This window comes from Tenebrio molitor, chromosome 2 (genome assembly GCF_963966145.1).
Source record: "Tenebrio molitor chromosome 2, icTenMoli1.1, whole genome shotgun sequence".
Classification (NCBI taxonomy): Eukaryota; Metazoa; Arthropoda; class Insecta; order Coleoptera; family Tenebrionidae; genus Tenebrio; species Tenebrio molitor.
The window spans coordinates 1939646-1955115 of NC_091047.1; the positions used below are offsets into that span (position 1 = coordinate 1939646).

Consider the following 15470-nt stretch of genomic DNA (forward strand, 5'->3'; position numbering starts at 1 on the left):
TTATTTGTTCCTCACTTGTAAATAGTTATCCAAACTATTAAAAATTCCGGTATTTGAAAAAAAAAATCGTATGAGCTTTGGAAACGCACATCACTCATATGAACACGGGTGTAAAATTTTACTGGCTAGCCAGAAAAATTTTACATGCTTGCTAGTATAATTTTACATGCTAGCCAGTTAAGAGACATTTTCAAGGTGAATACAGTGACTTGATAAACTGATGTTTACAAGTAGGGAACAAATAATAGTAGTTTTTTTGGCATGAGTGGACCAGTTTAAAACTCGAGTGAAACGAGAGTTTTAAAGGTCCACGAGTGCGAAAAAAAGCCCAAATTACACAAGAACGAGTTGAATACAAGGTTTTTTTGTTCGACGAGTCCCCCAAAGGCTCCAAATCGCTGAAAATCTTTAAAATTAGCTTGACGTTTCGTTTTGACAAGTTGTCAAATTTATCAAAATCCGTTCACATAGGAGAAAATTTTCAAATTCTGACAGTGTCGAACAAAAAAAGTTTTTAAATCCTCCCTTAATCGCTCAGTGAAGCAAAATAAATATTTGTGATAACAATATCTCCTAAGTAAGATATACTGGGTGCCCCAAAATTCGCGGAACAACTAAAAGGGCCAATGTCAACTCATGTCAGCATTTCGAAGTAGTAATTTTATGTCCGTTTTAAATGTCTTTTTAAATGTTGCCACATTTAGTGTAACGAATAGTGGCAATAGTGCTTTTTGTCCTCGCCTGTTTTTAAGTCTCGGCTACGCCTCGACTAGAAAACCCAGACTCGGACGAAAAAGATGCACTTTTTGGGCCTTGATACACAAATAACTGTTTAATTACTTGTTATAGACTTTTATTAGTCTTATTAGTTATTACAAACATTAAACTGTGGTTATTTCAAAATAAAACAAGATGTCTCAATGCAAATATTTTAATCTTTCCAATTTTTGTTTATCTTGTGCCAGAACATTAGCCAGCCACACATTATAATCATTTTACAAAATACACAATATTTTGCACATTTTTACTCAGTTATTATAGATATACATACATACCTATGTACATTATTTTATTGCTGATTATTATTAAGTCTGTTTTGTCTAGATACTAAATTGAATGCAACAATACGAGTACATTTGTGTTTTTTTTCGCCTTTCATATCATAAATCCTGTTTAATTCACTTCGTACAATCGAACTTCCCTTAAATAATTCCTTGCCGCTTCGAACAAGAAAGTAAATTGTTTCTGAAAGAAATTAAAAGTCAGTCACATTCCACAATTTCTGCAAACGGAAATATTTACTTCATCTACTGCAAATTCCGGACTGTGCCTTCGAACCATTCTCACAGAAGTGGGAACATCACATACTCCTTCGACTTCCATTTTTTTCATATTATACAGCATGGCGATGTACAATCCTGAATCCTTGATCCCATTACTGAAAAAATACAATTGCCAAAAACATTACAACACTATCAATCATATTTACTCACTGGCTCATCACCAAGACTGAATTCGACTTTTTTAAAATTGTGTTTGTTTCGTTACAAAAATTGACGAAATCCGAAACGTCTTCAGGACGACTGCCGTCCCAGGACCAGTTATTCACGGCGATTATTTCAATTGTTTTCTGAAAATCCCAACTGATCAAAACGTACTTAACAGAGTAAAAACGCAATACAGTTGTGTCACCGATTATTATCTTCGCCGTTATCCAGTCGTAACATTTGAATGTTTTGGAGTTTTGGTATTCGAGAGTTATATATTTCGAAAGGACAATTTGCGAATAATTCTTATCGGGCCACGTTTGTAATGCAGACATTTTATTCAGCGAGACGATCATCGAAATGTCTTTATTTGCAATCATGTTCCAGAACTGGAACAGACTGTCGGGCTTTGGTTCTTTGGTTAATGTAAATTTTCCAACACATCTGAAATCGTCAATTGTCTTCATGTCCCAGGATGCGGACACATCGTCGCAATCTGGACCATAAGATGCGATAAAATGTACTTTACGAACTAAAACCAAAGAGGGAAATTATAGTTCGTGACAGTTTTTGAAATAACTTGATCTACCAGGTTTCTTCTTCGTTTCGTATTTCTTCTCATCCAGCCATTGCGTGTTGGCGACATATTTGAAGAACTGGTGTGTTGCTCGATCACTTAATATCATTGGCATATTTGTGTTAAATGAATCACATTTGATGCTGGTGTCGATTTTTAGACACTTTTCCAGAATGACCAAATGGGCCAACAAGTAGTAGTTGGTGTTGTTGGCCAGATTTTCGTCACATTTGACCAATCTGTGACTGGTTTTAAGAACATCGACAGTACCATCTCGACTGGCAGTTCTTAAGCAAAGGTCGCACAACAGGGCGAAACCAGTTCCTTCTACACCAGTGCTGTAACAAAATCAAAAAGTGGAAGATTATTTATTTTGATCAAAATTACCTGCACTGGACCAAGATGGGTGATTTGGGATTCAAAGGAATTTTAGACGTCGTTTGGAAAAAGGGCATCAAAGGTAGCGAAGAAAGAGGAGTAGAAGTGTTCGACCACGAACAGTATCGATACAAAACAATCTGAAATGAAAGTGTCAAATTGTACGTTTAAAATCGAGAAGGACCCACATGTCGCGATGTCTTCTTGTACGTAAGAATGAACCTTCGGCACTCGTAATCAGCGAAGATGTCGCACGAGTCGCAGCTGAGGAAGAGGTTGTGGCGCTGTAAGTCTTCGTCGTTTACGAGCCAGTAGCTCCCAGCAGATGTCTGTAAATGATGGGTGTGAGGAATTGGACCCAGCAATGTGCGCAATCACCTCATCGCCGTCGTAACAGTTATCCAGAAGAACGATGTGGGTGATGTTTTCGTTCCAGATGAGTTTCCAAAATAGAGCAAATTGATGTGGTTCGGGGACCTTGCCAGCCAGATGGGACTTCCTCACTTGCTGACCCTGCAAATCAAAATGTGAACAAGTTTGGTCGGTGGTTCAAGCACTTCTTACGTCCATAAACTCTGTGTCAATGTAGTCCAACCAAAGATTTTCGGTGATGGTTTCGTAGGTGCTACCCTCGTTGAGGATTTCCTAAAAATGCAAAAACTGTTGAGTTTAAAGACCTCAAACCCACGCGATTTTACCTTATGCTGACGTACGAGGTCTCCATTTTTCCACGAACTCTTGACATAATCCAGAAAGTCTGTTGTTTTGACTGGCTTGGAATAAATTTTCACTCCTCTTTCGCCATCTTTCCAAGCATTTGGACCCTACAAGTGAAAATTCAAACTACTTCAAATTGAAACAACAACACACTTACTTCTCGCAGAAGATTACTGAGCTCGATTTCTTGGTTTTCTGGAAAATATTTTCAGAAGAGTAACACTTGCTTTTCAAATTTCTTACCCAAGTGTTTCCTGGCACTTTTCCTTCTATATGCGATGTACAAAATCACCCTAAAATCCATTTTGTATAATTACTGAATCATCCACAATCCATTGTCTTACACAAGCAAAAATATTAGTGCTATCGACGATGGCCAGTAAATTAGTACCATCGAAAGAGAACCATCTTGTTCCGAATGGCAAACAAATTGAAAGTACGAACTCTGCCTCCTCTTGTTTGCAAAGCTGTTGGTCAATATGATTGTGATATTGTAGCAACTTCCCAGCTGTAGAGACACATTCAGATGGCCATCACAGTCACCCACATTCCTGTAATCACCGATGATTAAATTCGAAACAAATAAACTTGACAATTTGCACTCCAGTACTACTCTGGACGCGCTAGAATTCAGTAATTCTGAAAACTGGAAGTCGTTCTCACTCTTGTCCAGTACCATAACATATAGTCTTCGTTGGGACACTCTTTGGTCTGTTGAATTCCTAATGGACACAGTTTCCAAAACAATTTTGTCTCCAACACTGCTAATTCTTGGTACAGTTTCAAACTTTGGAGTACTGGGAGGACTCGTCTCCTCAAAAGTTACTTCCTTACCTTCGCAACCGTTATTGGCAGAGATACTTATCGTATAGCGAGTTGACGGTAGCAAATGTACTCTTGCCTGCAAAAAATTAGCACCATTCTAGACTCCCTGACGTGGTAGTACCCACCTCGTATTGATATCTGAGAGAGTACCGCTTGTCAGTGGCATTCAACATTTTGGTAAAGCGATTCGTTTCATTTTCCGTTTCAACTATGCTGATACTGAAGAACTTGATATCACCATTGGCGACGTTCGGATGTTGCCATGTCAGAACCAAAGAGTCTTTTGGGGTCCAGTGAATTGTAGCGTCGAGTGGGGCGTCTGAGGGTTCTACAAAACAGTTCCAAAGAATTGTGGCAATGGACCAAGACAAGTGGTACCTACCAACTCTTGTCGTTGCTTTGGTGTACAAAGGGGGGCCAAGATCATGTGATTGTTTATTTTTGGCACGAACCTGTAAACGAACAGTTAATCGAAAAGCTTAGAAAAGTCTGACGAAGTACCGAAATGTTATACGATTTGTTTTTATCTAGATTGGACAGGGTAAAGCATTGGTACTCCGGCCATAATGCACATGATGAGTTGACTTGTAATCTCTTTGAAATGCGACCACAATCGATTCGGTAGTACTCCAAGACACCTCTAGGTGGATAAGGATGTCTCCATCTGAATGAAATGGTACTGTCGTTTTTCGAATAAACCAACAGACTCCAAACCGAGCCAGGGGCTGCAGCCTTGGTTTGAAACTGTCTCTTCTTCACTATGTTGCTGCAAGATACTTTGCTGCGGCAAAACTGGATCTTGAGAGTGTAATTCGAGAATGGTAAGAGATGGGGCAGCACAATCAAAGTACTGTTGGACTCGTACTGGAAATTTTGGGAAGTGGTGTCTCGACACCACTCGTTCAGACACGTCGTTGTCACGTTTATCCAGAGAGGACCTCGAAATTTGCTACACTCGACAGATGACAGTTCCACCTGAGCTGAGACGTTCTTTGGGGTTATTGCCAAGATCTCGGGAGTTTCGTCGTCGAATACATCTGAAAAGAGTTGCGTGAATCTGGAAGGTTTTACTGCACTCGTTACCGTGAGTTTCTGGTGTTGTTCCAAACACTGTCTGGGAGAGTCCTCGGAATTGTGAGTTTGCAGCAGACACCGAGAAGGAGTACTTCGCAAATGTGATCAAGTGTGGTAGTTCCACAAAAGGTACGGTCACGTTGAGAGTTTTTGGGGGAGAGCTTGCTCCGTTGGGGGAGCATTTGCTGTAAGATATGAACTGAAAAGAGGATTGTGAAGTTGGGCAAAATTTTTAATGTACCTGGTACTCCACAACGTAGTGCGAAAAGTCTCCGTAGACATGAAGAGGTCTTTTCCATTCCAAACGAACTGTTCCAGGCGCAATTCCAACGAAATTGAGGTTTCGGACTTTCTCGGGGACTAGACAAAAATCAAATAAAAATTGCTTCAGCCAAAGAGTCAAAATGTTACTTAAGACACAGTCGTTTCCCAAAGAACCAACAGAGCAGCTGCACCAGACTTGATTGTCGTACTTTTCGCAAATTTTTGCTCTTCTGCAAGAGCGAGAAGAGATCAGGTGGCAAGGCACGGAATGATCTCCGGATGTGTCCTCAGAAATGTTTGGGCCAGGAGGTGGCACAGCTACCGAGTCTTTGTATAGGCTCTGGATTTCTTTTGCCACGTTGAAATCAGAAGTCGCTTGGTTTTCTGCATCTTCTAATGAGATCACGTCGTTCTGGTCACCTGTCAAAAGCTGGCATTTTGCTTCTCGTGTTGAGGAGATCATTCGGAAATCTGTAACTTGGGGCGTACTACATATTGTCAAAATCTGTACATTCTCATTTTACCATTTTGACCACACAATGTCACGTTGTCAATGGCCAAGTGTGCGCTTTGACTATTTCTGCCAGAATAGTCCAACCAAAACGCTACAGGCTCCTGTTTTATCAACCTCTCACTAAATGTCACCCCAGTCCACTGGTTAATTTTTCCTCTATACTTTTGTTCTTTTAGTATTTCATTTTGGTTGTTTGCTTTACTCATCTTTAGCGTCAGGACGCATTGTGGATCCATCACCACAAAGAACGAAACGCAAATCAAACCGTCTGTTGGATCTAGAGCTGGGCCAAACCGCATCTCCTTGAATTCTTCTCCTGCGAAGATCAACGGTCTGATTTCGTGAAATTTCCAAAGAGCTGTATTTTTTCTCCTGGGAATAAATATCTTAGTTATGTTCGTTATTTGTTCATAGTCCAAGACTGGTTCGTAATTGTCCTTGTTAACGTGCATCAAAACGAACTTTCCTTTCTCGTTTTTGACGACAAAATGGGACCACTCGTTTTCCACGATATATTTCATTTCGCGGGTGGTATTTTGTTTTGTTTTGTAGTGGCCATTTTTAAACTTGTCGATTTCAAAAACCTTGTCCTTGGCGTTTATTTTGAGACTGTAGCAAGTTGCGTGTTGGACACTGTCCCCGTCGCAAAAGAAAATATTTGCATATTTTACAGTTCGAACAGAAAATGGGATAAAATCGTTGGCTATTTTTATATTTACTGGAACAAAATTTTGGGATGTATCTTCATCTACATTCACCAACGGAATTGCTGTAGAAAAAAGTTATGTGTTAGAACAAAGTGTTTCATACTGATCCGCAAAAAATTGCACGTGTATGTTTATATGTATCACTTGCGCGCTTATAACTAAAGAATTACTGAAGAGATTTGGATGGGGTCTTCACCAGCAGTCAGAATGCCTCTTTAGCTTTACTTCTAATAAACAAACCATTCACTACCTTGGGAGGGGGCTGAATAATCACCAATTTTTTGTGGTGGGAGTTACTGAATACTTCTAGTTTCATGTTCACACGTCACAATCTCATTTAAGTTTTTAGATATTGGACGCACTTTGACAGCGTTGTAAATTTTATAACAAAGAAATTGCTTAGAAGATTTCAAGCAGTTTTAAAAATTAAACTAAAATCCATATCAGCAAAAATGAAATCCACCAACCAAATTAGTCTTGATAGATTTTTTTACAATAAACTTTACCTTCCCATCGATGGTCTAAAACTAGAGCATTCACTGTCCTTTCATTTTTGTTTTTAACACTTTCAATTAAGCTCCTCTCCCATCGACCGTTTTGTTCTGATTTTGAGATGATTTCTGAACCTGGAAATGTCACCAAAAAGTAATGCGAATTTCTTTTCTTCGTCCTCTTGTTATTAACGCAAAACAATTAAGAATCTTACGCGACTGTGCACTTGTTTCGTCTTCTCCTATCCAGCTTAAACCATACGAAGTATTAGTTATGCAGTCACTTTTGGCTTGATCATAATTATGCACCAAGAAAAAAACATTTCGACACTCCAAAACGGAGAAGCGGTGAACCACCGAAACGAAATAAATTAATAAATTGGTAAATTTTATGTCCATTTTTAGTTTAAAGAGTTCAAATAGATAATAAAGACAACACTGATGTAAAGAATCATATTTCTTATCAGTGTTTGCATAGCTAGGTGTTTTTCTCGATTTATCTTATCAGTTATCAGATATCGATGCTTCGAAAAGGTTTAGAGATAAAGCGGTTTTTTACATTTGATATGTCAGAAAAAAATCAACAATACACGAAATGCGGATTGGAGCCACAAGGTAAATATCGTAATTATTTGTTTTTTGAAGAAAAATCTCCTGCTGCCTCCACCATTTTTGTAACTCGTATAATAGTATATTATATCATAAAGAGTAGAACTGAGTCTTTTTGTGGTAAGCCCAGAGTTTGAAGACCGAGACGAAGTCGAGGTCGGCAACTGGGCGAAGCACAAAAAGTCCTACTCTGAATACAGGGTGTTATTGAAAGTTGTACAGATATTTTAACCACGAGCTACTTCATGTAGAACTCGGAAAAAATATCTAAAAAATTCTATGTCAGAAAATAAAATGTCATTTATTTTTTGAGCTACAATTTTTTTTAATTGCTTTCAGTTTTCTACGTTGTCCTACAACCTCGTAGGTAAAATTTCTGCACATTTTAAAAATACACCCTGTATATCATATTTTATAAAATCTACGCCAATGCGAAGTAACCCATAGGAAATATGCTTTAAAACAAGGAAACCTGTACTTACGGACCAACTACAGGTTCAAATATATACCACACTCTGTGAGACACCCTGTATAACAAAAATGATCAAAACGTGAACAGCAACCGATTACAATTTACAACTGTTTACTTTTTAACACTGAACGACCATCTTGCTTGCGCTATTTCTGATTTTGACATCACATCTGACAGCATGGGCACGCCCACAACGAACAACTCGTTAAATACGACAGTGGCACTGGTTAAATATTGGATAATAATTTCGTTATTTCGCTTTTTTAGAGGCTTTATTTTAATAGGAATAATTTAATTATTAAATATTTTATGTAATTGATAGTTGTAATTAATAAATAAATCGTGACAAATGCTTTAATTAATAAATAAATCGTGACAAATGCTTTAATTGACCTTACATTTGACTCGATCGAGCCGCCTATGGACACTTCTACTCCTAGGACTTGAAGTACTTCTACTCCGCTCAGAAAAAAAACAGTTGGAGATATTAGGAGGGCAAGAGCGTTAAGCAGGGCAAAAAACAGACGTTTTCCTTGATTATATTCATTTATTGTTTTATAACTTGATTCTGCATAAGCTAGGTAGTGTTCTGCGTAGTAAAAATTTTATAAAATTTGAGGTAACTGAAAACGTATAATGTTTTCTTCGTTGTGTAGCCCAACTTCCTCCAAATAAGATCGTGCGGCGTCCCACAAGAAAGCAAGTTGTTCCTGAAACAAATCCCATCTTATCTGCCTCATTTTCGCTCGCACCAAAACCCACCTGTTTCTGCATGAATTGTCCGTTAGAGCTTCGCACAACCCTGACGGCGTTGCAAACGTCGCACGTCTTCTCCAACTTCATTTTTCCCATGTTGTACAACATGGCGAGGTAGAGACCTGACGCGCCGACTCCATCACTGAAACACCACCAAATCATTCGAAACACAACACCACCTTCAAGATTTACTAGCAAGTGACCACCACTCGACTCGACCTCTTCAGAATCTCCTCCGACTTGAGACAGAACTTGACGAAATCCGGCACACTCTCAGGTCTGTGACTGTCAATCTTCCACTTCTTCATCAGGAGTATCTCGATGGTGCGATTCGCCTGAAACAGATCTTTTGGAGAAACTGCCAACACAGCGTCGGCTCCATCTACTTCACTTTCAGACATCATTTTTATCTTGATCAAGTCTCCGCAGTCCAGCGATTGCGTGTCTTGGTGGTAGAGAGTCGTGGACTCTGAGGGGTACACCTCTGGGTGGTCTTCGTCGGGCCAGAAGCTACAGGAGACGGTGTTGTGCAATAAGATGACGGCGGAAGCATTCGCCGTTTGCATCAGCTTCCAGTAAGCTTCCAGAGTGGTGCGGGTGGGCTGCTGGGTCACTGTGAATTTTTGCGGACTTCTGAAGCCATCAACCATCACAGTGTTGAGTTTGGCGATGTCTGAGTTGTTCAACATTTCCGGCAAGTAAGATTCTAGTCTGACTTGGTTCCTTTTGGCTGCAATTGTACCAGATTTTGTTCTATTGATCCGCGAACAAGAGCACAAAGGGTACAACTTCACGATACAGAGAAGAACTGTAGAAAGGAGATCTACAGCTTCTCAAAGTGGTACCTTTTGGTTCGAAACGAAAGACTGTGTTACCAGGCGCGATGAGCTTGAAGTAGATGCTGTTTTCGCGCACCACAGCCGTCATGGTAGTGTCCCACCACGCCGTGGCCTTCAGGTACTTGTCATCTCTCTGGACCTTCCCTTTGAGTAGATTGGGCTGCAGATCCTTGCAACTGACGGAGGTGTCAACTCCAAACAGACACTCCATCACGACTAAATGCGCGAAGATGTAGTACGCCGCATCGTCGCTGACCCAATTGTGCGGGTACTGAACCAATCTTTGGAAGTTTCTGAAAACGTCAACGCTTCCATCTCGTTTGGCACTCCTCAGACACATGTCGCACAAGAGAACCAAGCCGGTGCCTGTCAGATCGGAACTGCAAACCACAATCTGAACAAGACATTTTGCGCTCGAGGAACGCACCTGCACTGGATCAAAATCGGATATTCGGAACTCAAGGGGATTGTCGACAGCTTCTGGATGAAAGGGACCAAGTTCACGGCCGAGAGGGGCAGACCTTCTTTAGGCCACGACACGTAACGGTACTGATCCACCTGGTGCAGTTGGTCTTCGCGGGTTAGAATGAACTTTCTGTGCTCGTAGTCGGCAAAAATTTTGCAAGAGACTAACACGATGTAGAAATCATCAAACGTGATCTTGTTTCTTTGGGGCCAGTACTTCTGAAAATGACGCAATGGAAGTCGCAGTACTCGTACAAGCAGTACTTTACCGTGGCTGATGAGTCATCCAACAGTACTATGTGCTCCACTTGGTGTTTCCAAATTTGTTTCCAGAACTCAGGGATTTCGTTGCGTTGGGGCACCTGCGCCACTAGATAAGCTCCCGGGACCTGGTACCCCTAGCACCAAGAATCATTATTACCTAATCGCGACAGTACCAAGGTGTTCTTACGTCACCATAGCTCATATCCACATCGTCCACGATCAGATTGTTGTTAACCCGGTCGTACGAAGACTTGGACGTATGTTTGAGCACTTTCTGAAACCTTCCGTAAGTTTGGTACGCCCCCAGCGAGAACATCTTACCAAACATTGGAACTGGAGGTCGTTGTTTTGTATCCCCATTTTCACATAGTCGCAAAATTTTTCGGAAGCGACCGGTTTCGAACAGATCCTCGTCTGGGGCCTGCCGACGTCACCAACAACAATTTCTCCCTGGAGCACAAGAGATGAGTTTAACTCCCTAAGAATGCGACCGACATACCGACGAGTGTGGTTTTTGCCTTGCTTTGCTTCCACAGGCGCACCCAACGATTATTAAACTGGAAAGGACCTGTAGAAGTGTCAATCTTCACTCGCAGATACTTACAAAGAGACCAGCACCAGTGCAATCGAGATGTGCAGTACCTGGGGAACCGTGTCAGACCAAGTCGACTCTTAAAGGGAGATTCAGATTGAAATTGAGTATTTAGTGAGGCACGGCTTACCGGGTTTGGAGGTGGAACACGCAGATTCGGAACCGACTCTTTCGCAGATTTTGGTCGAGATGCAACCGCCCGAAAAGAGCAAGGAACACGGGATGCAGTACTTACCGAGAGTGTTCTGGGGACAGTCGTATGCTGCAACAGCGGAAGTGGTAGAGGAAAGAGTTTGACTGTTGGGTACTTGCCCACTTTGTGTAGCATTTTCGTCAAACTGGATGGTGTCGGGTGTTCCACTGCCGATAAGTTGGCATTTTGCCTTCCGGTTTAACGTGATCCGTCGGAATTTGTGTTCTTGGCATTGTCTTACCGAGTCCACAGCCCAGAACTGCGCTTCGGTTTTAGTACCAAGAGTAGAGACAAACAAACACAGCGCCGAACTGTTCCCTCTTTTTCCAAATATTTTCACTTCCATCCAACTCTAACAGAAAAATTGTTTACAGATGACGCATTTCTACTTCGCTGTACATACCGGTTTAGACATAAACACTTTTTCAGCTACGACGACAGCATCTTCGTGGCACTCTTCCCTCACCGTTAATTTCAGCCGGCAAGAAGGACACATTGTGACGAACATAGCAACACAGAAGGAGTCTCCGGTGGTTTCTAACCAGCCAATTTCCGATGTGTGCTCTTTTTCGGTGTAAAAATACTGGTCTACAACTGAATTCTTAGAAAGATGTGTCCAAATAACACTGTCTTGACTTACATGTGTGTATTTTCCAAAAACCAGGACCCCCATTTTCACTCCCGACGAGCATTCGGGTTATAAGTGTAGGTTTCACGAAAGATACATTAAATATTGTTGTCACTTTCAAATCCTCAGTTTTGGACAGGCTCAGAAATTTAGAATTTTTTTCCAAAAGAAAGTGTGACCATTTTTGACTGGTCAGGTAAAGGGGTAGGTCGTCTGGGTGGAAAATTATTGTGTTCATTTTTGCAGTATTGTTCTCTATTTGCCCAAAACTGGACCAAGTTATGTCTACATTTCTATACTGCAAATGAAAGTAGTAACGGTCCCCGAAGCCCTTTGGGCCACACAAGGATATGTTGGCACTTCCGTCGGTTCGAAGGGAGAAAGGCACGACAAAATTTTCTTTGAGTTGTGATACCACTTGTTGGTTTGTACTGTTTCCGGCCACGAAAGTGTGAAATTCTGAATGTTGGAATGATTATTGTTGTGCTATGCTAGTAGAACTTTTTACCTTCCCATCCACGATCCAGGACAAGTTTGCTGACATTCCCCTCCAAAGAGTTTTGATTGTCCCAAGACGGGATTGCTTGGGGGACGTTCCTGTCGGTGTTTTGCAAATTTGGGCCAAAAACTGACACTAATTAAAATAACACTGATGTTAGTTAATGGCAGTGACATAATAAGGAAGTGGGAATGAGTAATCAACCAAATTACATCAGAGAAAACTGAAGATAATCATTAATTTGGTCTACACAGCGATAGTCATGTGGTTGGGAAGTTACCCCGAATTTCGGTTATCTTCTACACAAGGAAGCGGTGGCGTAGTAGCTTAAAGAGGGCTCAAACTAGATTCCCAACTAAAATATCTATTCTGTAACTATACAACCAACCATACAATACCTGCTGAAGTAAAAGTAACAGCTGTCAATCCACAGATAAGTGTATAGTAATCCCAGAACTTTTAACTTTTTAGACAATACTAATTACTAATAATGACAGGATTAGTATTTGTGACCTCCTAGTGTGAAGAAGAGTACTTTGTCCAAAAGAGACTATCTGCTACCCTCTGCCCTGTTTCTAAATCCAGAGCCGGTTTACGAAATTTTCCGTCGGAATTCCCAAGAATATGATTTATTTATAAGTAGAAAAATAAAATATTTGTAATTATAAATCAATTTATTTTCATAATTATATACAGGGTGTTTTTTAAATGGTAGTAACTGGGTCATATGGAGATTCTAAAGAGTCCAGAAAACCATTTTTAAAATCTAAAAAAAATTGATTTATTTTTATCTCGAAAACAAAACACTTTTATTAGATAATTTTTTGTGTATGAGTTCTACTCATCGCCACCTATTACCAGCCTTTTTTGTGCTAGCATTTAAAAAAACACCCTGTATAACTACTAATTGAAATTAAAATTATTCCATGTCACTGACTTCATCAAAAATATCGCTGGATTTCCGTTCGTTGTCATTAATAATAAATTCTTGGAATTCGGATGACACTTCAATGTAATTTTCTTCACCAGTTTTTGGGCCATTGCAGAAATATGCCGGACATGGATCGTGACAACAAAAAATATGTTTTGGTCCATTCAAAATATCATTTTTCAAACTGCATATTTTTCCACCAAAAGACGTTTCTTTTTCTAAATTTAACAGCACCAATTATTGCCGTCCGGAACCGCAAAACATGACGAAATAGACACCGTATTTTCGGACTAAGTTTTGTACATTTAGGAAATTCTTTGATTTTATTGCGTAAAATATGGTTTCTGCGTTCAATTTTTTCTACTTAAAAATTGGGTCCGTATTTTTGTGACACGTATGTCCATTTTGCGGGCGAGATATTTTTCGCAAAACTGACGATATGTATTTTTAATACCAATGTACAATATTTTTTGAAGTGACAACTTCTTTAGGCGCGCCTCATACATTTTATTCCCGGGCAGTGAATTAGTTTCATGCGACACGGTAAAATCGTTCGCAGCTCAGCGAAAATCGTTCGCAGGACGACACGGCAAGCTAAAATCAAGGGAGTCGAGTTTTTAGCGGAGCGAGCGAAAAACAATCAACTGTGCGTCACTTGTCAATTTGATATTTTCATTGTACGAGTACTATTGCAATCAATAGATTTTGGGCACTAGTGTCATCGTGCTGTCATACATTCTAAAACGACCTTTATGTATTAATAACCTTAATTTTGATTGTTGTGTCAATTTAGAAAATGTGTGTCAGATTTACCGACAAAACACTCAAGAAGTTTTAAAAATCAGACAAATGGAATACTCGTAGAACGAGGTTTTAATTAATAAAAAATAGAAAATAAATAAATAAAGTTAATATTTTGTCATCGCTCATATCGACAAATTGTAGTAAAATTTGACAATTTCATCATTCATGTGTGACAATTTCAATAAAGCATGATTTAGAGTGATTTTTTTTCTATGACAGAAAAATGATGTCCAAAATTTATTGATCGCGACTGTACGTTGTGTTGTGACCTGACTGACCTCAGTGCAGAGCTGCAGGAGTAACTGTATATATATACAGGAATATTTCACGAGTGATAATAAGCCTGACGTAATTTAAAATGCAACCCACACTATATTTCCGAAAAAAGCTGGCTACTGTCATTAAAATGTCCGGCTTTTTTTGAAAATGTATTGTGGGTTGAATTTATTATTCCGTCAGGCTCATTATCACTCGTGAAATACCCTGTATAGTTTTATATAATATAAACGATAAAGACACGACAAATATTGTAAGTTTACAGATGAATGCAGGATTTAATACGTAGGTAATTCTCAATTATATGGCTTCAACAATTCATCTATTGGAAAAATTTGTGTAGCAAAATGTGAAGAGGAAAATGGACAAATTATCATAATATAGGGTATTGGTTTTGTTATGAAAACTTGTGTTGTGTTCAGTGTCATCGTCAAGAAAATAAAACTTAAACATCCAAACCTAACCTCACAAATTTTGCCAGAGTGTACCTCTAGAAGCTGACGTATTTGCAGTTTCTATGGAAAAATACAGATTTTTGATGTTTATTTAAAAACAGCATTGGATTTAAATAATATTAATTATTTATGCCTTGCTCCTTATTCCTCCAAGTCATCCATATTACCTACTTAAAATCAGTAACGAGCATCATAGAAGTTTTCACTTCTGTCGTGCGGTCTTAAGCATAGTAAGCACACATTCTTTTTTTGTTCTCATACCAATTATGCAAGCGACACCAGAAGAAGCATTGTAATTGGTCTTGTAAGACCGCTTACACCATGCTCAATCAACAATTACAGAAATGTAAGGGATAGCAGCAACCTCCAGGTCGCCTGCTTCTACCGCTAAAGCTCTTTTTTGTTTTGCTGCCTCAATAATAGAATCCTCGGCTATCGCCCCGATGAAAAATCCCATGTCTAATACGGAAAAAAAATACATTTCCTAACTAATTGCACAGATAGCGATTTTTAAATTTACACAAACTTCTCTTTTGTGGAACTTGTTGGAGGTGCTGAGCATTTACAACAGCCTATTTTTTATATTGAATTAAAAGACAAATACATCACCATGTATTCTGGTGACCTCTTCATCGATCCAGCTTAAAGCGTAA

At 39.6% G+C, this 15470-nt stretch overlaps 2 protein-coding genes and 1 long non-coding RNA gene across 3 annotated transcripts; all 3 read right to left on the minus strand.

Moving 5' to 3' along the window:
- Window positions 1-915: 915 nt before the first annotated feature.
- On the minus strand, window positions 916-7497 carry LOC138122813 (tyrosine-protein phosphatase Lar-like). Its single transcript, XM_069037161.1, has 22 exons — window positions 7250-7497; window positions 7050-7169; window positions 5847-6605; window positions 5470-5793; window positions 5300-5418; window positions 5068-5257; window positions 4486-5021; window positions 4367-4436; window positions 4110-4312; window positions 3504-4060; window positions 3403-3452; window positions 3317-3354; window positions 3141-3266; window positions 3007-3087; window positions 2821-2955; window positions 2631-2771; window positions 2452-2582; window positions 2077-2402; window positions 1682-2019; window positions 1494-1630; window positions 1303-1438; window positions 916-1245 (listed from the first exon to the last, which is right to left on the minus strand). Exons 1-22 carry the CDS (start codon window positions 7431-7433, stop codon window positions 1174-1176), a joined length of 4773 nt encoding a protein of 1590 aa, XP_068893262.1. The 5' UTR covers window positions 7434-7497; the 3' UTR covers window positions 916-1173.
- Window positions 7498-8642: 1145 nt separating this feature from the next.
- LOC138123188 (receptor-type tyrosine-protein phosphatase kappa-like) lies at window positions 8643-11537 on the minus strand. Its single transcript, XM_069037762.1, has 13 exons — window positions 11348-11537; window positions 11162-11293; window positions 11044-11110; window positions 10939-10996; window positions 10761-10889; window positions 10627-10713; window positions 10445-10573; window positions 10138-10394; window positions 9747-10090; window positions 9258-9601; window positions 9064-9206; window positions 8878-9013; window positions 8643-8825 (listed from the first exon to the last, which is right to left on the minus strand). The coding sequence occupies exons 5-13, from the start codon at window positions 10797-10799 to the stop codon at window positions 8721-8723; spliced, it is 1584 nt and encodes a 527-aa protein (XP_068893863.1). The 5' UTR covers window positions 10800-10889; window positions 10939-10996; window positions 11044-11110; window positions 11162-11293; window positions 11348-11537; the 3' UTR covers window positions 8643-8720.
- A 30-nt stretch (window positions 11538-11567) lies between these two features.
- On the minus strand, window positions 11568-15408 carry LOC138123204 (uncharacterized). Its single transcript, XR_011156744.1, has 3 exons — window positions 12361-15408; window positions 11865-12311; window positions 11568-11812 (listed from the first exon to the last, which is right to left on the minus strand). It is a non-coding gene; the product is annotated as an uncharacterized lncRNA (long non-coding RNA).
- Window positions 15409-15470: the final 62 nt, after the last annotated feature.

Bases quoted from the DNA above. Each gene is read 5' to 3' on its own strand.
- LOC138122813 (XM_069037161.1), bottom strand. From the start codon at position 7,433: ATGGACATAAAATTTACCAATTTATTAATTTATTTCGTTTCGGTGGTT. The intron at 3,267-3,316 runs GTAAGTGTGTTG...TTTCACTTGTAG, and splicing joins TCAGTAATCTTCTGCGAGAA to GGTCCAAATGCTTGGAAAGA. The intron at 2,020-2,076 runs GTAGATCAAGTT...CTTTGGTTTTAG, and splicing joins CGAAACGAAGAAGAAACCTG to TTCGTAAAGTACATTTTATC.
- LOC138123188 (XM_069037762.1), bottom strand. From the start codon at position 10,799: ATGGGGATACAAAACAACGACCTCCAGTTCCAATGTTTG. The intron at 10,395-10,444 runs GTAAAGTACTGC...CGTCATTTTCAG, and splicing joins TGGATGACTCATCAGCCACG to AAGTACTGGCCCCAAAGAAA. The intron at 8,826-8,877 runs GTGGGTTTTGGT...GATTTGTTTCAG, and splicing joins GACAATTCATGCAGAAACAG to GAACAACTTGCTTTCTTGTG.